This window comes from Anas acuta, chromosome 8 (genome assembly GCF_963932015.1).
Source record: "Anas acuta chromosome 8, bAnaAcu1.1, whole genome shotgun sequence".
Lineage (NCBI taxonomy): Eukaryota > Metazoa > Chordata > Aves > Anseriformes > Anatidae > Anas > Anas acuta.
Window position 1 is genome coordinate 22,533,143 of NC_088986.1, and position 24,813 is coordinate 22,557,955.

At 45.2% G+C, this 24,813-nt stretch overlaps 2 protein-coding genes across 15 annotated transcripts in view; both read left to right on the forward strand.

Annotated features, from left to right (window-relative positions):
- The first annotated feature begins 1,799 nt into the window (after window positions 1-1,799).
- Window positions 1,800-7,253, forward strand: LOC137860651 (dimethylaniline monooxygenase [N-oxide-forming] 4-like). Of its 4 annotated transcripts, none has more exons than XM_068691174.1 (9): window positions 1,800-1,954; window positions 2,850-2,987; window positions 3,263-3,451; window positions 3,778-3,940; window positions 4,242-4,387; window positions 5,001-5,200; window positions 5,372-5,724; window positions 5,920-5,989; window positions 6,670-7,249. In XM_068691174.1, exons 2-9 carry the CDS (start codon window positions 2,856-2,858, stop codon window positions 7,052-7,054), a joined length of 1,638 nt encoding a protein of 545 aa, XP_068547275.1. In that variant the 5' UTR covers window positions 1,800-1,954; window positions 2,850-2,855; the 3' UTR covers window positions 7,055-7,249. The 4 variants fall into 4 exon arrangements, with proteins under 4 accessions (XP_068547275.1, XP_068547274.1, XP_068547272.1 ...); XM_068691173.1 differs by having other exon boundaries at window positions 1,814-2,076; window positions 3,148-3,451; window positions 6,670-7,252; XM_068691171.1 differs by having other exon boundaries at window positions 1,937-2,076; window positions 3,240-3,451; window positions 6,670-7,253.
- Window positions 7,254-7,620: 367 nt separating this feature from the next.
- Window positions 7,621-24,813, forward strand: part of PRRC2C (proline rich coiled-coil 2C) — a 71,115-nt gene continuing 53,922 nt past the window's right edge. For 9 of the 11 annotated variants that reach the window (XM_068691159.1, XM_068691163.1, XM_068691166.1 and 6 more), the window contains exons 1-2: window positions 7,622-7,837; window positions 8,875-8,945. The gene's annotated coding sequence lies outside the window, so the exon portion shown is untranslated. Of the gene's footprint in view, window positions 7,838-8,874; window positions 8,946-24,813 lie in introns of all 11 variants that reach the window. The other 2 variants (XM_068691169.1, XM_068691160.1) reach the window with 2 other exon arrangements.

A 24,813-nucleotide genomic window follows, 5' to 3' on the forward strand; every position in this document is an offset into this window, starting at 1 on the left:
TCTGAGCTACATCCTCACGGGGAGGATCACCATAAACTCATCCCTCTACAAATGTGTTTCCGAGGCACCTGCAGAGGCCCACCCTGGCTGTTCTTGGTTTTTTTTTACTCCAGAATGAGTTCACGTGTCCCTTCAGAAGTTAAACCCCACAAGGTGCTCTCCTCTGTTCCCCAGGCTTGTGTCAGTTGCCCCCACAGCCTGCCACAGAGAAGGAAGAAAGTGAGAAGAAATAAAACCAAGTGCAACTTACCACATTTACAGCAGAGGCTAGAAACCAAAAATACCTGACCTAACCCTTGTTTTATTCACTTGCACTGAGCTGATGTAATTTTTGATTTGATGCTGATATTTTGCATGTTGGTGATGGGGAGAAATTAATTCAGGGGACTCAAGGCTAAAGCTTGCCTGAGGAGCTGGGGAATTTGCGATGGTCCTGAGGGACTGAGAGACAAAACAGCAGGGAAATTAATGGTAATAAATGCAAATGAATACAGCAGGATTTAAAAAATAAAAAATAAAAATATGTAGACACAAATTATCTCACCTCTCAGCACAGAGATCTGAGTCACCATGAACAGTTGTCTCAAGGCATCGGCATGGGGCTCATGGAAAGCCAAGAGGTCAAATAAAAGGCTGAGAATTATTAGGAAATGAACAGGATGAACCCAGGAAATTTGGTGGTACATTAATCCGTGCTTCGCTTACATTGCTATAGGAGGAAAGATGTAGAAAAGCAAAATACAGGATCCCACAGAATAATTGCTCTTCGATACCAAACCAGCCATATGTGGCTGTTTTCAGCCAGCCAGAGGTGGGGACGTGAAGATGTGAATTCTGCAGGGCAGGCGAACTGGAAGCAATTCCTCAAGTCACCGTGCATTTCTTCTGTGTTCAGTGGAAATGAGTTTGAGGGGAAACTAAATGGTGCTGCCTTTTTCACACAGCACACAACATGGTTTAGTGGTAGATTGGCAGTCCGAGGTCAACTTGTTGATCTTAAAGGTCTTTTCCAACCTAAACGATTCTATGACGCTCTGCAGAGAGCAAAGGGAAAAATAGGTTAAACAAACAAATAAATATAAGCCACCAAACAAACAAAAAAAATAGTTTGATGAAATCCTTTGGAAAAGGCCCACCAGGGTGCAGAGGGGGTTTGGATGCAACTCATGGGTGATTTATGCACATTTGTGCCAGAGGCAGGATCGCTCTACACATGCTCTGTGGTGGGCAGGAGTTTTGGACAGACCCTGTCCCCACAGTGCCTGCCCAGTCCTTTTCTAAGTACATCCCAGTTGCATTTGGGCACAACAGCAGTGCAGATGCAGGGCAAGTGGTCCTTGGGCTGTTTTCAGCTCACCCACAGCTTTGTAAACCTACTTGGCCAGTGATGGCAAGCAAGGCTTTGCTTGGCACAGCCAGAGAGGAGCCCAGCCCTACCCCAAATCAGCTGGGAACTGGGGTTTTTGGAGGCACATAGCTCAGGCTGTCCCTTCCTCCAGCATTAAAAAGCCCAGGCTGGTAGAACTGGTGCATCTTTTAATTTAAGGAACCCTGGCTGCTGGCCTCACTCCTACCCCTGGTGTGTGGGATGGGGATGGAAATGCTCCCCTCACACTTTTGGCTGCCTCTTGCCCCTCCAGGCCGGCAGGCGGGTACAGGGAGAGCAGTGGCCGATTCCCCGGGGATGCCCAGCAAGGGGGGAGGACACGGAGGTCCCCAGGCACAGACACGACCCCGGCGTCATGGGTGGGCGTCCCTGCAAGCGCAGCGCCTTCGGGATTAAGGTCCAGGCTGTTGTGCTGGCAAGTGCTGGCAGCAGAGCGGGTGTAAAGGTCGGAGGTGCACGAGCTGTGCGAGCAGGGCCAGGCAGACTTCTGCCTCGCCTTTAAATCCCTGCCTGGAGAAGCTCCAAGTGAAACCCGGACGAGCCCCGAGCAGCAAAGGCACAGTGAAGGTTTGCTCTGAATTTCCTTGCAGCTGCATTTCGTGTGCTGTGAAGCCAGCCAGCCCCTGCTCTGCTGTCTCCAGTGGGGTTTGGCATCGGGGGTGGCTGCTCCCCGTGGGTGATGAGGACAGGCGAGTTTGGGGATTTCGTGGGGACGGAGCAGTGACGCAGGCTGGGAGCCGCTCGCTTTGCTACGCGGGGTTTGTGCCTGTCCCTGCAGCGTGGATGAGCTGCAGCTGGACGGGAGCCTTCGTGAGTTTGTTCAAGTCTCTTCCTTTTTCCAGGAGGTTTTCTCTGAATTTTTGCCGTTTCCTCTAACTCCTGTTTAAGTTAGCTTACTCTTTGGCATAAAATTGTCTGAAAACAATGAGCCTTTCTTGCGACTTTGCAGTAGGAGTGTTTATTATCTAATCAAAGTTCACATAGGCTCTTTTTTTTTTTTTTTTTTCATTCCTCTGATTTACACTGAAGCTCTGCGTAGGTCAGTTTACCCAGCCTGAGCTCGGAGTTCCTCCTGCTTGGAGCCTGCATTGCCTGAGTTTCTTTCCGTGCCTGTTTGGTAACAAGCAGCACTTCCACAACACTGCGCAACTTTGGAACTGCCACTCCATGTTGTTCAGGCATCAGGCATCACGATTTTTTTTTTTCTAAACCTTTTTGTTTTCAAGATAACACCATTTAATGGAAATTAGAAAGGAGAGCATTCAAACAAGTCAGCCCAGCTGAAAACATTTTTTAAAGCTCTACCAAGAGGGTGACTTTTGCACAGGCAGAAGGGTTGCACAAACTGCCCACAGACCGGGTGATGCCCACAAGGGATGGGGGTGGGAAGAAGTACGTTTCTGCTGATCCCTGGACAACTTTATTCCCTGATTGTCGTGCTCCATCCCTTTGCCACCCGCAGGACACCATGGTGCGGCGAGTGGCCATCATCGGGGCCGGGGCCAGTGGGCTGGCGTCCATCAAGTGCTGCCTGGACGAGGGGCTGGAGCCCACCTGCTTCGAGAGGAGCGAGGACATCGGGGGGCTCTGGCGCTTTGCTGTGAGTGGGCTCTGCTTGGTTTTGCCACCTCCCCATCTCCCCTTTGCCTGCAGCAACAAGGAGGGGGTGGCCATGCCCTCGGGAAAATCCCTGTCCCAGAGTCCTGCAAGCCCTGTGTGCGACCACTGGCTTTAAACTCAATGCTGACCTCATCCTGCAGCCACCAGCAGATTTTGGGGTGCTGGCCCCTATTTATCACTCACATCCCCACGCTGACCCGGAGGAGGAAAGTCATCCCCTGTGCATCCACAGATATCCCTGCTCGCTTCTCACAGGACAACGCCGACGGCGGGAGGGTCAGCGTGTACCGGTCGGTCATCACCAACACCTCCAAGGAGATGTCCAGCTTCAGCGACTTCCCCTGCCCCGAGGATTTCCCCAATTTCCTCCCCCACGGCCTCCTCCTGGAGTATTTCCGAATGTACGCCCGGCACTTCCAGCTCCTGCGGCACATCCGCTTCAAGGTAGGCTGGGGCCTGCTGCAGGGGGGCCATGGGGGGGCTTCAGGTGGCACCATCACCCGGGTGGGATGGGACAACAGCCCCATGAGGGCTGCACGTCTTGTGCATCCTGATTACAGCCTTTTTGGCTCCATGTTTTAAGTTAGGCTGCTCAAGCAGGGGCTGCCCCATCCCGTGCCATCTCCAGAGGGAAGGTGCAGGGCTTTTGTAGCAGCTTCAGGGCTGAAACCAGGTTCCTAAGGGCCCGGCAGCCTCAGCCCTTTGTGGGCAGCTCCTTTCTGAAGCTTGGCACAGCTCCTGACTGCAATTTTATTGGGTTTTGGTATAAGACAACAGTTCTCAGCGTGAGGAAGCGCCCGGATTTTGCCACCTCAGGCCAGTGGGAGGTTGTCACCGAGACCGAAGGCGTCCAGGAGTCGCACGTCTTTGATGCTGTCATGGTCTGCACAGGGCACTACCAGGTGCCCCACCTGCCCTTAGCTTCTTTCCCAGGTGAGCCAGAGCACGTGTGACCCTCACAGAAAGGGATGTGGGCATACCCAGGAATGCGTAAAAACTCCTCGTGAAGATGCACTGGTGCTCTTGCATGAGAATTTGCAGAGCAGGACCATGATGAGGTTGCATAGGAGGGTGGAGAGGGTGAAAGCATCACTATTAATAGAGGGGCTGAGATCTCTACAGGCTTTGCAGCATTTGGCTGCAAGGAGAGGTGGGGAGCAGTGGGTCCAGGGCCAGGCACGAGGCTGGAGCAAATGTGTCTGGTGGTAGGAGATGCCTCCTGCTCTCTGCCCAGGCATCGAGACCCACTTCAAAGGCCGATACCTCCACAGCCAGCAATACAAAGACGCGGAGGCTTTCCGGGGAAAGCGGGTCCTTGTGGTCGGCATTGGGAACACTGGTGGTGATATTGCCGTGGAGCTGAGCCACGTGGCTGCGAAGGTACAGAGCTATGGTGGCAGGGGCATGGGGAAAGTGGGAGGGAGGATAAAACGACCACTTTTCTTAAAGCTGAAGTTAGCAAGACCCACCATGGGGATGTTTCCCTCCCCTCTGCATGGTCCCTGCTCAACCCTTTCTTGGCATTCAGCGTTTTTCTTCCCTCCCACCACTCAGCCCTCTGAACAAGGCTTTGACACTGCTTTATTTTTACCAAACACCTCCCCAAAACTGCCTACGAGCACTCAGGAGATACTCCCAGTACCCGCAGGAATGGCACTTTTTGCTCCCCAGGGGCTTTGTCTCATGAGGGACACCAGAAGATGTGGCAGCAGGGTGTCCACACCAGTGATGGTGGCTGCGACCAAGCTTTGTCCATTGGGTTTCTCAATAAACAGACCTTCAAATTGAGGCCAGTTGAAGAAGCTCTGCAATCCCTGGAGAATTTGGGCCACCTGGGAACATTGCAAAGGCCACCATGAGCTGGTTCACCTGGACACCGGCTGCTTCCCTCAGGACTCAGCTCCTAAGCACAGGAGCTGGGATTTGCCACGTGGGGCAAAAATAGAAGTCAGGCCTCTGGGCAAGAGGCCCTCAGGCCTGCCTTCTCCGCCAGGTGTTTCTCAGTGCCAGGAGCAACACGTGGGTGTACAGCCGGGTGTCAGACCACGGCTTCCCCTTCGACATGGTCAGCACCACGCGCTTTAACCACTTTCTCGAGTGGCTTCTCCCGTCAGCCATCACGAGAAGGATCAAGTTTCGGAGGTTCAATTCATGGTTTAACCACGAGATCTACGGCTTGGCTTCTGTTAAAAGGTGTGTGTGATTTATTTTTTTTTCTTTTTTCTTGGTTAGTTGTTGATTCTTAATGGTGTGAAATCATCTTTCACTTTGGGGGATATTTGCAGCATAGCAAACCATTGGAGAGGACTTTTTGGCCCCCCCTGGATGCTAACATTTCTCTCCTTCTCTTTCTCCATGTGCAAGTTCCAATTTTCATGTAATTATCAACGAAGAGTTGCCATTTTGCATGCTCTCTGGGACTGTCGTGCTGAAGCCAAATGTGAAAGAGTTCACCAAAACTTCAGCTGTTTTTGAAGATGGGACAACCGAAGAGAACATCGACGTGGTGCTCTTTGCCACAGGCTACATCTTCTCGTTTCCCTTCCTTGAAGAGTCAGTTCGCAGCCCCCTCAAAAACAACCGTTCCCTCTATAAATGCATCTTCCCACCCCAGCTGGAAAGGCCAACCCTGGCCATCATGGGTTTGGTGCAGCTGACCGGCTCTGTGATGGCAGGAGCAGAAATCCAGGCTCGCTGGGTGACAGGCATCTTTGCAGGTGAGAGAGGGGCTGCAGGGATGGGGGAGATGTTGGGGAGGGAGGATGGATCAACCTGCTGCTGCCCTTGGCACCATGCTGGGCATTGCTGCATCAATTCTGACAAGGCTCTGGGAGCATGGAAGGGGTCAAAGGGTTGCTGACTGCTCTGCTTATGGTGCTGTGCAAGGTCTCTGGTCTCTTTGCTCTTCTCAGGTGCGTACAAGCTCCCTCCCGCCAGCAGGATGATGGCTGATGTTTTGAAAAAGCAGCCGCCGGTCAAAAGGTGCGTGACACTGCCACACCTCGGGGAACGCTGTGACAGGCCTTTGCTTTTGAAAACATGTCAAGCTGGGCAAAGTTGATCCTTTCTCCCACTAAACCCTTTCTGCTGATCCATGGCTTTTCCAAGCTGAGCTCTGGGATGAAACAACCGCCCTATAGCCTCCCCAGGCCCCACTTCAGCTCTCAGGGGGCTGGAGCAGTGCTGCCCCCAGATCCCTTCTGCCAGGCCTCCATGTCCTGCCCTTGTTCCCGGAATCTGTGTGGAGATTTGTTTTCCTCCAGACAGAGGGTGCCATCTCGTGGCTTCTCCCTCCCTACTCCAGGCAGCAGGGAGCGTGAGGCTGAGGGCCCAGCTCCCTCCCAAAACCCCACTGGAGCGCTGTCAGGGACCAGCTTCCTAGCTCAGCCCAATCCACAGGTTGCATTTTGGTGGTGACAAGCAGGTTACAGAGATAAAGCAAGTTTCTGCCTCTTCCCTGTGCCAGGACAGCTGCTGGTGACCACCACATGAAGGTTCTTTGGGTGCCTTTAGGTCTCTGTGTCCCTACAGCAGGGACAGGCTCAGAGAGTGTGGCTGACATGTATCCCCTGCAATGTGGTGGCTTATTCAAGTCCAGGGCTGTGAACCGAGGTGGAAACACACTATCTGATTTTCTTTATTGATTCTATATCCCATGGAAGGAATCCATCCGAGCCGGAGAACTTGAAGATGAGTTTCATTAACTACACCTCCGACATCGCTTCGTGTGCTGGCGTGAAGCCCAGTGTGCTGTGGCTGCTCCTGACCGACCCCCGGCTGGCCATGGCCGTCTTCTTCGGCCCCTGCACGCCCTACCAGTACCGCCTGGTGGGACGGGGACGGTGGAGCGGGGCCAGGGCCGCCATCCTGACGCAGTGGCAGCGGGCCTTGAAGCCCTTGAGAACTCGGGTGGTGGAGGACGGAGCCTCCCCCTGCTCCTGGCGCTGGCTGGGTCTCCTCGCCCTGCCCACCATGCTGGTGGTGGGATTCCTCCTCTCCAAATCTCCCCGTCCGGGGTGGGTCCCCAGAGGGCTTTCCCTTTTCTAGAAGGGACTGAGGGGGCTGTGGGGGGTGGTGTTGGGGGGACCACGGACTTCTGCCACCAGCCCTGGGCCTCCGGAGGGCTATGGGGAGAGGCTGCAGGGCTGGTGGGCATGGGGTCAGTGCTTCTTCTGGGGTGATGGGCGGCTTGTGGGGTGGGCAAGGGTGGTGTCGGTTGGTTTGCTGGGAATTGATGAGAGGCGGGAGGCAGAAATAAACCTCAGTGAGCTTTTAATGTTTTTAAAGTTTTTAATGTGAGATTTTGCTGTTTTGGGCAACGGGTTGGCTATGAGGGGCAGGGGGACGGACTTAGGGCTTTGCACCCCGGGAGCAGCGAGGAGGCAGAGACCAAAGGCCGGGGTGTGGGGGGGCATCCCCGGGAGCAAACATGGCGGCGAAAATCCCAAAAACCCCCAAATCCACCCCAAATCCTTCCTCCTCCCCCCCCCCCCCCAATGCGGCAGGGCGGGGGTCACGTGGGCGGGCGGGCGGGCGGGGCCCCGCCGTTCGCGCGCGCGCTCGCCCCGCCGGCCGGCCGGCCGCGCGCGCGCGCACGCGGCGCGGTGACGTCAGACGCCGTTGGCGCCGGCTTGGCCGCCCGCCATCTTGGCCCCTGTGTGGAAGCGGCTGAGGCGCGGCGCCGGGAGCGGCCGGCGGCCTTCGCCGGAGCGCGGTGAGCCCGCGGGCGGGTTAGTGAGGCGAGGAGAAAAGAAAAAAAAAAGAAAATAAGAAAAAGAAGAAGAAAATAAAAGGAAATCAAACCCGCAGCGGGCTCCTCGGCCCCGCCAGGTGAGCCGCGGGAGGCCGCGCTTCTCCCCTCAGCGCTCCTTGGGCGGCCTTGAGGCAGGCGCCGGGGGGGAGCGGGCGGGCGGCCTGCGCCTCATGGCCGCGGGCGGGGGCGGCACGGAACGGAACGGGACGGGCCGGAACGGAACGGAACGGGGGGACACGGGAACCGGGAGGGGCCCCCGGGCCGCTGCTCGCCCCGCCGGGCGCGGGGAGGCGGCGCTGGGCCCACGCCGGCCGGGCCCTGGTGCCGGGCCGCGCCGCATCGCCGCGCATCGCAGCGCAGAGCCCGGGGCTGGCCGCGCCCCGCAGCGGGCACAGCGCCGGGCACAGCCCCGGGGCGGCGGGAGGGGGCTGCGGGCTGCTTCCCCGCCTAGGTAGCCCCCTTTCCTTTACCCAGCTCTTCTTATCCGCCTATTTCTCCATCCCTTTACCCTCCTATTCCTCTTGCCTCCCGGTTTTCTTCCTCCTTCTCCACCTATTTTTCCACCTATTTCTTCCCCTCTTCCCCACCTATTTCCCCGCCAATTTCTCCCCCCTTCCTTACCCATTTTTCCCCTCTTCCTCACCTATTTCTCCATCCATTTTCCACCTCTTCCTCAGCTCTTTCTCCATCTATTTTCCCCCTTCCCCACCTATTTATCTTGCCCACCTATTCCCCTTCCTCCCCTATTTCCAAATTACCTACCTATTTCTCTTCCCCACCTACTTCTCCCTCTCCTTCCCCACCTACTCCCCATCCTCCCCTCTTTCCCCCCCCACTTACCCACTCTTTCTCCCCCACTTACCCACTTATTCCCCTTACCCATCTATTTCTCCCTTCACATACACACCTCTCTCCCCCCCCTTTCCTTTTCAAAAAGCTCCACATCTCTCCAGGGAGATTCCTCAGGAAACCATCCCCTTCAAGCTTTTGCACTCTGTGGCACTAATTCTTCCTCCGCAACCCCCCAGGAAAGGAGAGGTTTTCCTATGGGATGCTGGAGGCACGTGCAGTGCGCCACACTGGGATTTTCTGACTCTGAAATATTTATCCACAGCTCTGGAGACACGCAGTAAAAGGACTTCTGGATTATTTGACTTAGAACTGCACGAAGCACCTTCTGGGAAGGTACTGTTGTTTCTGCTCCTAGGGACGAGATTTGTAGGAATGGGATGAACGTGACCAGGGTGGTTTTATTGATAGCGCTTGAAATGTGGTGTGAGCAGAGGTAGATGACATGGCTAAAATTCAGGCAGCCAGCCTGGCGTAATGGGATCCATCACCCAGGGATGCAGAGCTTGAAAATTTGGGAGCTAAAGGTGGCCCAGCCAGTTTCCAGCTTGGGCCCTTTTTATGGGGGAAGGGGAGCCTGCATGAGAGCCTGGTGCTGGGAGTTGTATGGGACACTGTGGTTTTGCTGTTTCTGTCCCTTTTGTGTCTCAGGTATGCATTTCGTAAGCTTGTCCCTTTGTGAAAGGTCTTGAACTCCTTATCATTGAGGAAGAAGTGTTTTTCCTTATCAGTCTTCGATTACTGGAGTCAAATGGATGTGCTAGTAGAAATAAGCATTATTTCCAGCAGAAGGAACAGGATTTTTTTAATAGCTTTGTTTCTTGTGCAGAGGGACGTCAGGCTTAGCCATTGTTTAGCCTTAAGAGCTCTGCCTGGACAAGAAACTGCTTTTTAAGGGGGGAGGAAGTGGGACATGATCTCATTTGTCCATCAGTGAGAAACAAAAGGATGACCTTTTAATGCTGGCTGCCAGGAGCTTAATGGTTGTCAAATTCCTTTGAATCATACAGCAGAGAGGGTTTTTCTTCAAGATTAATTTTGGGATGTTTTAGTGCAGCTCTGCCACAGCTTCCTCCTTGGGACTAAGGAACCTGTAGGTTTTGAGAGTTCTTTGAACTTGATGGATGCTCAGTGAGGAGAGTTTGTCCCTTAGATTATTGTGCTCTGTGCACGAGGATGTGATCACTCTGAGGCAGGTGTGTTATTAAAGGTGGTCATTTGAGCTGAAGTGGGAATTGGCATAGACCATTGCTGGAGTGCAGAAACTTGTGTTTGTCTGTCGCCTGGAAAGCTGCCTTAGTATATAAATGTTCTATACATAAAGTATTGCTTTGGTAAGTAACAGAGGGTAAAATGGGTGTTAATCAATATACAGCCATTTCTGTGAGTCTTGCTGATACCAATCTCCAAAGACACAGAGTATTTGTAGCAGCCTGTAGTTTCTTTGCTCTACTTTAGACTTCATAACTGGAACTCTCCCTTTTTGTAGGGAAATCTGTTTAAAAAAAAAAAAAGTTCAATTTACAGCTCTAACTTCCTTGTTGCTGGAATCCCTGTTTTATGGCACAGATTTATTGCATGCAGCATCTTTAGGTCCTATTTCTCCATTTTCTAAAGCCTACCTGGGAAAGTGAAATGAGCCACGAAACAGGGAAAAGATGGTGCTGTTCAGAAGGGAGCTCTCCTTTAGGTGCTCTTTGTTTTAAAGAGGATTTTAGAGCAATAAAGTGAAAGAATGAAAGCCAAAGCAGTAGATACTTTGTAAGGGGTCCCCTTCAGCCAGGTGTCCTGGGTTACTCAAAGTGCAAGCCACATTGCCAAGGAGCAATTCCAGAACATTCCCCAAGCCGTCTATGGGAGTGATGTGACAGTGGAGAGAGGATGGAAAACAGCCTAAATACCATATATGGGTGGTATGGGTAAGAAGCTTAGATGTGGAGATAGAAATAAAAAGGTAGCTCGTGCAGAAGGACTAAACCCATGCACAGCATGCTCTTGCAGGGGAGCAAACCCTGGTATAGTGTGTTGGAGGCAGGAGTGAGGGAAAGAAATATTCCTCTGTGATCATTTGTTAAAGGAAGAATGGGACTTCCTTAGAGGCCAGATAAGGTAATGAAGGTTGGGGGGGGCTCCACCCTGAAAACGCACCACATTTCCACTAGCTGGGGATGGATGCTGGGCTTGTAATGACGGGACTGCGAGTGGTGTTTTACTGGTAGAACCAGTTGATCGTCTTCTCCAGTGAATTTTTTCTATGCTCAGTTTCATTCCCTCGTGTTTTTCTTCAAGACAAGGTTTCACAAACCCCATAGAAAGTTCCCATGGGTGAAAGCAGGTGCAAACAGAAAAGCTGAGATTTTTATGAGGAGGTGGGAGGAAATAATACCGTGTGCATGTGTTTGTGAAATGAAAATGGAAAGGACAGAAGTCTTAAAAAATGCATAAAGAGCAGAGGAAGATGAAGTCCTAATAAAAATCAGATGAAGACAGCTTTTATGTCTATGAAGAACAGGCTAACAGAAATAGACTGTTTTTATTACAAATACTTCAGCCATTACATAACATTCTAACTAAATGCTAACGAACTAGTCTGTTACAGATTGCAAACACGTATTAAAGCGAGAAGCTTTTTATCACCATATTTTTTGTGTTTATATGTCTGACATTGTCTCGATTAATGGTGAAATTACAATGCGGAATCGCATATCTTTTATCTGAAGTATGATAATGGTAAATTGTTAGCTGATAGAGTTTTAAAAATATGGTGAGCTATGTTTTCAGGGGCTTACAGTATCGGAGACATGAATTACTGCACTTTATCCTGCATCAGGTACGTCTGCTGCAAAAGTATCGGGTGAAGAACTGTGGAATCACCTGATGCTGCGTAACTGAGAGAAGAGATCTCTAATTTGGTGACTTCGAAAGTGAAAGGGCAGGTTTACTCAATACTTAGGTAGCTGGGATATAAGTTGTGGCTCAGCATGCTCTGAGGTACCACATGGATTTCCATAGCAAGACCTTCAATAGTTAGGTCATCTACTTTTACCACACTACTTGCAACAAATTTTCTTTAGCCAATATGAATAGTAAGTCTGAAGCAAAGGTATGTCCTAGAAAGAGAAACTTGCCTTTGGCTTGTGATATGGTGACAGGATTAATTCACTGGAGTAAATAAAGAAACAAGCAACTGAAAATGTTAAACTTCTTCTGTAGCCATTTGGCAGATGGAAACTGCTATGGAAAATGGGTTCTGTGATGCTGGAGGACAGATACATAAAGCTGAGTATGCTGATACAGCTTTTGTAATTCAGTTCATCTTTTTTAAAGCATGAATCGGGTCTAAAGATGAGGGCTGAAGTTGCCCTTTAATTGACCACTGTTGTCCAATACTCTTGTCAGTATTCTTTTCACAGTTGCTTCTCTTACATGCTGGGTATTCTTGAAGTCACAGGATAGGGATAGTTTCTGCTCAAAGAATAATATTAGTGAGTCCTCTCATGGAAGAACACATAAGCGGAGATCAAGGGAATAACAGGCAGCTGGGAGAAGAGACTGAGTAGTAATGAACTCAAAGCTGGACTAGGCCAAGGTTTCTGAAGGAGCAAATTCTCCTACCTTATACCTTTGTATGCACAAGAGTCAGGTTCTGTACTGATGTCAACAGTGAATTTTGGGCTTTTACATCTGGCAACCCTGTCTCTAGCTGTCATGGTGAGAGTATCTGTGACAGTCTTAAAGATAAATGTATGGCACCTCAATATAGAGGAGAAACTGACGTTTTTTGATCTATGAATCAGTTTAGGAGTATGGTGGGAGTTACAGGCAACACAGATTTGGGGTGTTAAGGTGGTGACAAGTAGCTTAAGACATAACACGACTGAGTAACTGTTACTGAACATTTTAAATCATGCTAAGGGTGTACAAAACTCTATAAAATGGTTCATTCTGCAGATTCCTACTGCTCACGGGGTTGCTTCCATCTTGGGCTTGCAGTCTTCAGTAACAGAGAGATCTTGAGAAGGTGAATGAAAAGATGTTGGAAATATAGCTGGAGAAGAGGAATCTATTTTGGTACATCTATTTTGGAGAGGAATGAAGCTCTTCAGGGGTTTATTCCCAGTGTAGCTCTTGTACACTACCAAATATCCTGGAAGAGTTCATGAGCAGAACAGCTTGCCTGAATATTTCAGAGCAACATCTAACTGATTTCTAAGCTAAAAACCTTATTTAAGTAACACAAATCATTACATTTAAATGTGTGGATAGGTGCTTTGAAAAATAAGTTTAGCTTAAAAACTGACAGATTTCTAATTATTTTCAGCTAAGGTCAGGTATATTTTATAGGTGTGGAAAGGTTTGGTATGGAAAGAAATCTGCTGCTACAAGTGAGTTGTGTTTCCTTGAGATGAACGCTGAAACTGAGCAGTGTGTCTTTCTCGTCAAGAAATATTAATTATTACTTGGAAATTGTGGTAAAGGAGCAGGAAATGAAGGTATTGAAAAAGATCGTTTGAATTATTCACAGCGAGAATTGGCTTTATGTTTGTCTCTTAATAAGTCCTCCCCTATTCCATTGCCCACGTCAATGTGGGGTGAGTAGGAAGGGCATAGGAAGTACGTAGGAGGTCTAATTTGGCTTTTTAGAAATCAGTAGCAAGGACTTTATCATCTAAACCTGGTAACTAACTGGACCAGAGAGGCAAAAGGGTGTTCACCAATTTAAATGGCATCATTTCAGAGCTTGTAGGGCTCTTACAGTAAGAGTGTTACAACAAAAGGGAAAAAGAAAACAGTGAAGAGATGGATGATTATTAAAAGGCTTCAACTTTTGCTCCTTATTTGAGTTAGGAATCTGGTTCATTGTCATGTACCTATCGATTATCTTTTGTCAGCTTTCTAAAAAAAAGTGTTTTGCACCAAACAGTGTGACTGTTTTGCAAAATTGACCCTCGTTGAGCCCAATTCTTGTTTCTGGTAATTTATCCCAGACAGCTGTCTGCAGAGGAGCTCATCCTGCTCACTCTTAAGCCTGCACCTTCAGATCTGCTGAAGCGCAGCTGGAACAGCAGAGCTGTGGCTTGCTGCTGCTCTGTATGTTTAGAAATTTCAAAGAATCCAGTGATGTGGAGGCTTCTTGTTGATACCCTTTTACTGTAGGGTGCAAGCAGTTCATTCTTACTCTTGCAAATGGGCCCTTCAACCCACCACTATCACGAATTCTGCTTGTCCTTTGTAGTCTTCTGCACATCTGAATCTGAGCATAGCAAGTGCAGAGCAGTGCTGACCGTTTGAATGTTTTTAGCACTGGTTTGAACAGGGACGGGAGCATCTGTATGTCATTGGTTGCCTAGCTTCTCCAGCAGCCCCCATGGGGGCTTCCCTTTTCCTTCTCTGTTATCAGACACGCTGTTCTCAGCCTGCCAGAGCAACTGCTACTCGGGATACCACTGAGAAGGGGACTCCCCATGTTGCTTTCTGTGTGCTTGAGGACAATGAGTCCACTAATATTTTTGCCTTCCCAGGCTTCTGCTGGATGGCGTGATGCAGTTGAGCAAGAAACAAAGTGGTACTTATGACAGCATGCTAAGTGCTGTTGTAATTTAAGGGACCGTTTGTGATCTTAAACATTAACAGATGCCTTTACAGAGAGCAGCTGTGGTCAGGATAAACTGATCTAAATTAGTTTGTGAGAAGCCTAGTGGATAGTTTAACTTTCTTTTTCAATTAAAAGAACTGAGGGGTAAGACAGGTCACGTTAGTTTCCTTTATTCAGGGAAACATGCACCCACCAGCCGACTATTTGAGTACTGTGTTTTGATAGCAGGTATTTGGGTTGTTTCTGCAGGAATTTGCCCTAATTTATTCCCCTAAGTTTTTCTCAAATAATGATTTAGTTCTGAGGACTTCAAAGTTTCTTCATTCTTCTAAATAATGTTTTTTGTTTTTTGTTTGTTTGTTTTTTAATAAACTCTTGAATATATTGAAAATAAAAATCTCACTTGGCATCTGCAAGTTGAAAAGCTAATTGGGTGAAAGCCCTTAAGTGGTTCTGTTCCCAGAAGTCATGAGAATGCATCTCGTTGTGATGCTTACTTTACTTATATAGAAGCTGCTCCTACTTTTTTTTTTTCTCCTGGTCCTGGCTTCCTTCCAGCACTTCAAAAGTCCTGCAACAATTAAAAATTTACAGTTTCAAAAAGTTTCTTAAACTGCACAAAACTGGAAAAGCAAAAACCTGTTGTAAAAAAAATGTGCTCTAATACTTAGTGGCAGAGAAATGAAGAGCTGTGAAGAAATTGTCGAGCTATTTAGGAATAAAGAAGCTTGTCACAGAAGTGAACTGCAAAAACGTTTTGGATCTTACGTTTGCAACTAAGAATGTATGTTTCTGAAAATGCATTCGGTAGTCTTGCAAAACATCTAGATTATTCTAATTTATGTTTGTGGATTATCAGCACATGGCAAGAATAGCTGTGCTGTGTTAGTGCCTTAGCTTTATGGTGTGCTAGTTCTGACTTACGTGTGGCACGCACTGTCAGTCTTTACTGGAATCTCTTGAAAAAAATCCTTTCTGGCAAAGAAGCTGTTTAAATGTATTTTGTTAGCTTGAAAATGTGCTGGTACTCGAAGGACTTAAAGGAATACTTCTATTAATACAGTGCGGTTATTAGTATTTATTCATCTGCCATTTTCACTTGAGTTGTGGTGGCAATGCTAAGCTTCTTTCTGCCCATCTGCTTTAAGTTGAACAAGCAAGTAATGGGACTCTTCTGATCCATGGCAGGAGGTGAATGCCATGCTACAGCTGGAGTGACCCAAGTACATTCAGTCTAGTGGCACATTCAGGGTTTCTGATTGTCAACGTTTTATGGTGCTTGTGACATCCCCAGCTATGGCTTACAACTTCCTTGTTCAGGTCCATTTTCCTTGGAGCTTGTATACAAAAAAAAATAGTATCAGGAAATTAGCCTAAAGGTTGTTGCAAAGTAGTTGAAAAAAATGACTGAAGTAAATTCGCTAAGCTCAGAAGCAAAACTAAAACCATTTCTGTGTAAGTCATCCAGTTTTATGGCTGTACTGGGGATTAGAGGCGTAAGGCAGAGTCCTGTCACGGTACTTCACTTCCTGAAGGCGCTTGAATGCTGGAGGAAGTGCAGGAAGGGGGTTCTTTAGGGTTTCCTTAGGAGTGCTTGTGTGTCCATCCATCAGTCCTGCTGTTGGACATAGATACTGGATTTTAAGCTCAGGAGTGCTATGTAAATACACAGATTGTTTTTTAGGGATCTGGTAGAATTGAGTTATTGTAAGCCCTTTAGATACGCTTGAATTTACCCAACTGCATAGACTAAATGGTACTTCAGGTGCTTGTGCTTGACCTTGATACTTCTTAAAAATCATTTTAATTTTCGTTGTAAACATGACTTCAAAATACAATGCTATTGTCCTACCGTTAGAGAGATTTTAAGCATAGCAGAGAGCAGACCAGAAAAAGTAAAAACCGTAACAGACAAGCAGAGGAGTGGTAGTCTCAGGAAATGCCTTTCCTTGCTGGGAAGAGGCGCAGGGTTGATTGTGAGACTTGGTCTTGTGTTCCTTTTTTAAGTCACCTGCTGCTGTTAGTGGGTTTTTGCACTCCACTTGCTGCCTGTTGCTTGGAAGCATTCCTTGCTTTCTCAGGACTGCTGTTCTGTGGCGAGGTGCTGCTGCCTCCTTCCAAACATTTGTTTGATACCTCTTGAGCCTGGTGGTATCTTCTAGCTACAAGGTAAGTGTTAAATATGTTGCTGGCCATTGGCAAGCTTGTTCATGGTAACGTTGAAGCTAACTGTCCTAAAAAGTTTCTAGACAGTCTGAGCTAATTAGATTTGTAGGGTGGGAACTTCAGTCTGAATCGTGTGCGTGTTAGAACTTAATTCCCGTTGACTGTAGCAGGAGCTAGATGCCTAAATAGATTTGAAGGATTATGGCCTTAGTCTGAAATTTAAACAGAAATCTAATTGCAGTTCATCAGCCTCTTCCAGTGAGAGAGGTGGTGCCAGTACTTTCTTCTTCCAGCTTTTTTCTTTTCTTAGAGAAGAAGGTTTTTTGGTTGTTGTTTTTATTTTGAACCACTACTTCGCTGTCTTTATTCTTCCTGCCATGATAAGGATTTAGAGTAACAGACTTGCATTGGATGTTCTTACAACCGTAACAATTCTCTTCAGAGCTTGGGAGAGCACCTTGCTTTTACTTTCGAGAGAACTTGATTTGCTTCAGTAGGCGGCCATCTCTTTACAAAGATGACAAGAAAGCTTTAAAAATAATAATAATAATAAAAAAAAAAAGGCAGTCATTATTGGGTCATCCTTTAGTTCCATAGCAACCTTTAAAACCCACTCTTTTTATGTCTCAAACATGGCTTTTCCTTCTTTGATAATTGGCAATGTGCATTGTTTTATGGCTTCTGTAGGCAGTATTATACTAGTTAAATGCTTCATTGCTAACACTTTGTACAGTTTAGATTTGAATCTCCTCTTGTGATAAAGTTAGCTTTGTGTCTCAAATATGAAAGAATCTACAGCCTGAAGAGTACATAGGTATAATTATAAAGCTAAAGGAGTCAGAAGTATTACATCTTCTGCATGTACAATAGATGAGAATTGAATAATTTAAGTGAGACGCTTATTAACTCCAGCATTTTGTTCATGAGAATAGTTACGTTCATGCTTTGAGTACCTCTTTACATTATCTTCTGCCCTTTAAAAGGTAAAAGTAAGTGAGACTGCTGTGCTGATGAACAGCTTCTCATACAGTATTAACTGGGAGACTAAAATAGAGCCACTGGTGTAAAACATGGAAGAAAGTGACATATAATCATAGAAAGCATTGAATCCCCAGGATAACGGTATTGCCTTAAGTAATATTGAGATGTTATTTGTCAAAACACCAACCAGCTTTATATGATACTCCAAACATATAAAAAAAAAAATAATCCTCAAACAAAATGAAAACTGTCCTTTCTGTCCCTAAAGATCTTAAGTAGCTGTAGTGGCATCATTCTGCTTGTGAGGGGAGGGGGCCACAACCTCTTCATTCCCTGCTTTCACTTCAGAAGGAGAAGATTTCACAAACAGTACAGGTAGTATTAATTACCTTAGCTAAACAAAAGTAACCTGTGATATGAGAAAATATTTAGTGTGTTTTTGACAGTTCTATTGCCAGGGAGAGTTTATCCTGCCTGTGACTTTTTGATCACTGTTAGACGGATGCATTTAAGAAGATATGCTACTGATGGTGATTGATCCCATGGATCAGGCTTCTGCTGGCAGAATTATTCTATGGGAATCTGGTTTCTGTGTATGTTAACTGAAAAACTCATGCACGTATAGTTAAATATATATTCAAATCTGAGTAGAGACAGATTTGAGGTTTGCATGGCTGCTGTCCTTTTATCTGTGGCTTTTGACTCCAGACAGCTGCTTTTAATTCGTATTTCCTTTTGTTCTCAGCAATGCTCTGCAGAAGCTGAATAGAAATGACAGATTATTTTAGTTCCCACTAATATTTCTCTGCTGCAGGATGTGTCCTGAAAGTTTATTTTAAAAGTGTTAGTCACTGCTGCTGGTACCATCTTATTATACTTGAGGGATTCCTCATAAAAGTTCTTTTATATTTGTGGTTTGTTACTGGTTCTCCTGTTGGAAGGATGTGTTGAATGTGACTGGTGTTTCTTAGAGAGGACAATTCAACAGGCAGCCTTCTAATCTAAGGCAACAAAAGTTTTGCTTGCTCTGTGGATTGCTAGTTTGAGCTAAAATGATTTGAGGTAAGCTTAGTTTCTGTATTGAATTTTTGAGAGTGCCTGGTTGTATTTCGTTGCTTGGCTGAGCGGCTCTGTTTAAGAGACAGCTAACTGTAGTTTAAAATTGATGCAGGCGTGTTTGTCAATGCTCATTTCTGGCATCCCCACACTGCATTTTTACAAGATGCATCTGTGGGATAACATCCTCAAACAGCTGTTTTGTGTCATGATCTCTTTTCTACCTGATGCCTACCTGGCTTTGGTAAGTTTTTGGGAAGGCACTTTTAGGCCTTGAAGGGGAGCAATTTGAAGAACTAGCAAAGCCTTCTTCGCTACAGCTTTGTCCTATTACAAGAGCTTTGGTTCTAAGGAGCAGAGCTCCACTTTGATTTTCCATTTGAGGGTCATTCACAGTATTTCTCTATAGATTGTCCAATGCTTAGAGGATTGGCCTGTGCTACGTTTTTTTCCTCAGAGGTGATGAGTGCACAAGAGATAGGATGATTAAAAGGGTTTTCTTTTCCAACTCAGCCCATCTACCTTCAGAAAATTTGTAGAACCGGTGCAGTCTCTACATTGTACCCTCTTCAAGTTTGGCTGAAAACCAGTGAGCCCAACATCTAGAGATCTGAAAGAAAACTGGGGATGGAATTACTAGCCTGGCTCTCTAAATAAATAAAATTTAATATAGATCTTGCTCAAGAATGAGTTGTAGCGAGATCTACTCAGAAAGCTTTGAAGATCTGCAGAGCTACTGTTCTTCTGGATGGCAGAGCTATGTGGTTTGTCTGAGGTATGGGAAATAGCTCAAAAGTCCGTGAAATCTTTAATTTTCAGCCTGCACAGCAGCAACCTACTTAACAATGAACACTGCTGCAAATTACTCTATTTAAAAAAAATAAAAATAAAATCCAAACTACATAAGCTTCTTTGTATTACATTGATTTGAAAGAGTGTTTTGCTAATTATGTGTTACTGGGGGGGGGGAGGGTGAGGCTTGTTTTCATGTTATATCAAGCCACCTGGTCCTGAAGCTATTAAGAACTGTTTATAGTGGGATAAATGGCCAAAACATTGATGTTTTTTTCTTTTTTTTTTTTTTAATAGAAATTGGTCCTGAAAACTGTAGTCCCAGAGTGGTGCTTTGAGCACTATAAAGTTGTACATATGAGGACATGAATAAGAGAATGTTAGTTAATGTGTATTGTTCATACATAATGCTGTCAGATGAAGTCGCTATGTTTAGTTGTAATTCTGTTTATCAATATTTTTGTGCAACCTTCTCCTTGTGCAAAACCGTCTATTCAGTAATTAGATAATATTCTTGAGCATTCAGTTGAAAAATAACAGGATTCTTTTACATAATGGGATATAAATTAGACATAAAGCTTCCAGGGGTTCCAAACACATGATATTCAGCATCCTATGTTTCTCATTTAAATTGGCTTTGCTTATCTGTAAACGGTCCATTAATCTCTTTTCTGAAGATCACAGGTTTTCAGAATTTAATTTGAATTTTCAGAATTTAATATCTAGCTGCAGATTATGTTTAGGTTTTACGATTACGAGGCAAATTTTTAATAAAAACTTAAGAGTCTAAATGTGCCAGAATTTGAGTTGAAATGAAAGCTTTCCTTTCTAACAGAAATTTTTAATGGCATGTTATGTGGGGTGTCAGGTGCGGGGCTTGTTGAGGTATTGAGAATGATTTTTCAAAATAGATAACACTGAGTTTGGGAACATCTGACTCTATCATCCATCTGGCATGTGGCAAGAAAGCTTCGTTTTTTTGTTGTGTTTTGTTGTTCCCAAACTTACCAGAACCACATTCTTTAGTGGGCCCAAAACAAAGCTAATCTAATGAAAGTGGAGTTATGGCCAGATACAGATCTGTATATGAGGCCCCCTAACCACTGTTTTAGCCCTCTTAAAATGAGGGTAAGACAGCATGAGAAATCTTTCTAGATTTGTTTCTTGTCTTGTGTTTTGAGAAGTGCTAATTTGTCCCAGTTATGACTAAACTTTCATGTAGTGCTTTTTATGATGCTTCCCACTTCACAGATGGGCACTTGAGGCACTGAGAGCTTAAGGCCCTAGGAAATATTCAGCAAGTTTGTCTTGAATGGTGTGCCTTGCCTTAAATCATTGCAGCTCATCCTTCTTCAGAATCAGCAATGATACAGACTTTGGAGTGGAAGTGATGGGAACTAGATATCCTGTGTTAAATAAGGAGCGTGAAGCTTATGTAAATGTTACCTGTCATGAATGATTGAGCACCCATAGGCTAAAATGGGGGTGACATGTCCTGAGCTGGTAGGACTGCGTAAAAGGTAGTGGTAATATTGCTGAAGAAATCTATTGACATGTTACACTTGTATTTAAGCAAACTTATTTTGTTTAGCAGTTTAAAAACGCTGTGCATAAAATAGAGTTCTAGATGTTCTCATGTGGCCATCTGTGCTTACATCAGCTAGGATGGGATGCCTGGAAAATACAGGGAATAGTAATCTTTCTGCCAGATGTGAGGAATGGTGTATGTTGTGCTTCAAATGTGTACAGAAGCAGATTAGTTGGAAGACCATAATAGAAAGAGTACAGTTATTTCCCATAGCAATAGCGAGAGTTGATCTGCCTCTCAAAAACTGTGTATAAAGAAGCTTTCTACCTGAACTTTTACACTACTCTCTTCCCCTTTCTGTGCCTGTGTGTACTTTACCTGTTCACTGAGATAATAAAATGTGATGTTAGGCAGAATGCTCTTCTGTTCTCACATGTAAGTTTGTAAAACCATTTTTTGTATGTGTAATAAAACCACAAAATACTGACATGAACATAGTGAGGAAACCAGACAAGAATTGCTGTCATGATGTTAAATGGTTTAAACGTCTTACCATTCCAGTCCTGAAAACTTGACCTCAAAAATACTTTCTTCCTTGTTTAATCACAAAAGAACGTTTTTCTCAATTGAAGGTAAAATCTGTTCTAACCTGTGGTTTGTCCTAATCAAATGCTATGTAAATTTTACAAATACATGAACCACTACTATTAAATTCTAAACAGTTTATTTGGGGGAATGCTGAAATGTTCATGAGAGCTAGGAACTTGCTGGAAAAGGTCTGGTGTGTGGGCAGGGGGTGCTCTGTTTGTCATTTGTCATTTTCTTTTATTTTGGAAATAGGATTCTGGCAACCACAGTATAGGAGAAAAGACTGCATATGGTTTGTTCTACAAACTGTAGGTATATAAGACAGGGTACAAGTAAATGTTCCTTGATGGTGGCCAGGGTATCTAGAAGTTGACAGCTCCATACTGTACTAATTTCTGTACACATGCTTCTGAGTTCATTGCAGGATCTAAATAAGTCAACCGGTTGCAGTCTGAAAAAAGACTGGTCCAGAAATTACAGTACCTTTAATATGCAGGTCCTGAGGTCACAGAGGAAAGGTCAGTTAACTCGATAACATTACGAAGTGGCTGAAAGGTAATCTTTGCTCCAGGATTTTGGAAGCACTGCACCTTCAGTAATTATGCATATAGTGACTGTAGGCTTTCAAAAGGAATTGCTGACTGGCTTAAATTTCTTAATGGTGCAGTAAACCCTGCCAGCTGCCATTATTACTTGTACTGCTGCCTATCCGTCTGTTTGCTATCATGGTAATTATTTAATTTTAGTAAGTAGTTCTGACATCTTTTTTACGTTGCTACTGTTCAGAGGTATACAGCTGTCCTGTGTTCTTACTCATTAGACTGTAAGTCTACACCCAGCAGGCAGTAGCATTTGCCTTGGAAGGGTTTGACTAATAGAGTTCAGACTAACTGCTGGCTACCCATAATTTACAAAAGATAAATATTAGAGAAAATTTAGAATCACTCGGTGGGTCTAATAGTTGCCAACCTAGAACATAATTTTATGTACGAGTTAAGCATGTTTTATGTTAAAATACCTCATAGACAGTACTAAAGAGGGAATGATTCTGATGTTCCTGCATATGAATGTGGTATTGTAGTGGGTATACACAGATGAAGTTGACTGAAAATGCAAAGCCATTGGACCTGGACACAGCCTGAAATTTTATTTCTTGTGCCTTAGAACCACGCAATTATCTCTTTATAACTGCTACTGGATGGCACTGGGGTGCTTGTTTAATGTGTGACCTAGCACATATGTTTGTAGAGGGCCAGATGGGCTCAAGGGGAGGATTTGCCATTTCTGACATAAGTACCTAGTCTAAAGTCTAATTTTGCAAGTGTATCTTCTCTGGCAACCGGCATCAGGTATAAACCGAGTTAAATGTGAATGTATTGACTGGCCTAATTTACAAGAACATTGCTTGCAGTGCTTGAGCTATTTTCTGCAAATCAGATTACTGAGGAATGTGCAGTTTTAATCAGTTCAAAATATTCTGTTTCTTTGTAGCATAACTTCGGAAAAACTTGTCAAACAGTGTGAATCTAAATACTAAAAAAGGCATAGAACTCAGCTGTAATGGGTAGACCTACTTTGTTGATTTTTGTAAACTTGACATCAAAAAAGCACGATTGGGAAACAATTACCACCCTTTGTTCTTTAAGCTATGAAATGTTCCAGGAAAAACAATTCTTATAATTAAGATTTGTCTAAGTATTCTCTCTTCTTCTGTAAAGAAGAGTCATGGTTAAGACTTTACATGTTTGGTTTCTACCAAAGGTATGAGATGTCATTTTTAAATTGCATGGGCAAACAATGACCTGAGGTGTTTTTTTTGCCAACTTCTGTTTCATTCAGTGTTGCGAAGCCATTTTGTATTTGCAAAATTTGGTCTTGGGCTTAAAATTATAACCATGTATGGATTGTGTTCATATAGAAAGAGTATGAGAACCTAGCTGAGTAGCAAATCAATGTGGTGTATTACTTCACATGTTTATATGCCTGTCTGAAAACTTGTTTGCCACCCATGCTCTCCTAGTAATTACCTACCCAGAACCTACTTCTCTATTTGATGCTCCAGGATGACCAAGGTGGTCTGTACCATGAAGAGAAGTCTGGAAGGGGAAGAGAACTAAAGGAAAAGAATTGACCGGGTTCTTAGACAGGTGTTTCACTGAGGACCTGATAATAAACCTGGGTTGCCTTGTAGAAGAAGAGGTTAATGCAGGACCTAGACTCCGACTTGATAAACTAGTCAGCCTTGATTCGTGTCCCCAGACTGGCTGAAAGCAGTTGTCTGGTCATGAGTAATGCTAACGGGTGTGTTGCTGAATCATAGATCAGCATTGAGGCAGCCGTGAACAGTGAGTGAATGGTTGCTGGCAATCTGCTTAACTGTTAGCTCCACAGATAAGCTTATCTAAAGTCACTTAATGGGCTATTTGTTTTTTCTTCTCTGTGCCTGTAATGGTGTTTTAAGCACTGAGCTGTGGCTTCCAGTAAAAGCTTGCAATCTCAGTATGTAGTTTTTTGGATACAAAAAGGACAGCCTATCAGCCCTATCCGAAGTCTGTGTTCTGGTTACGTGGTCAACTTGGTGGGCTGGGTTCAGCCTGCTTCCAGCCTCTTTTTCAGGTTTTTGGATGATGGGAGGATGCTGACCAGTCTGGCAAAAAAAATGGGTAAAATGTTTTCCATTTGTGAGAGGGGAGAATACATCTCTTAGCCATGTATATGGCCCAGAACAAAGCTGAAGAATGTCCCATTTGTATCAGTCTGCACGGATTGTAGTAGAATAGCATCTGTCCAAAACCTACTACTGAAGCTGGACCGTTCTGAGGCTGTATGCCATCTCCACTTCTTAATCTTTTCAATCATGGCTTGTAAATTGAAGTAGAAGGAGGGGAGAGTGGGAATGTTATCATTTGCATATAAATTAAACTTCACTGGTCTTTTGCCATTGGGTTTGTCTGTCATGACCAAATAAGTGTTTTATTTTTTTTGGACTGCTTGTTTGTGCAGACTCTTCTGAAAATGAGTGCCTTGTGTTCAAATTGGGTTTCTCTTGAAGGTCTTCTGAGACTGTGAGTTTGACCAGGGAGCTGCTTGATCACCAAAGGGTTTGAGCAGGATGTACAGCTCTGACTTGGTTCTTCTTGTCTGCTCTTAGAATAAAATGCGAGAGTATCTGATAATCCCTAATTTCTGGATTCAACATGGGAATAGATAAAAATGGTTGTAGTAAGGGGTATAATGATTTTTTCAGCGTTTTTTAAGATTAAATTGACTATATAATACTGTTTAAGTGAATGCTCACTTGTGTTGCCACCTGATGATGAGCAGCCATACTGAGAAGTTCCTTCTAAGAACCAGTGAAATATCGGTGATAATTACTGGGTGGTTCTTCTCAAGACCTGTTATTCTGGGGGAAGGAGAGGGATGACCTGTTCTAGCAGCCCTGTAATTTACTGCTGCAAGAAGAACAGTGTAACTCCTAGTTTAAGAAACTCCTTTAC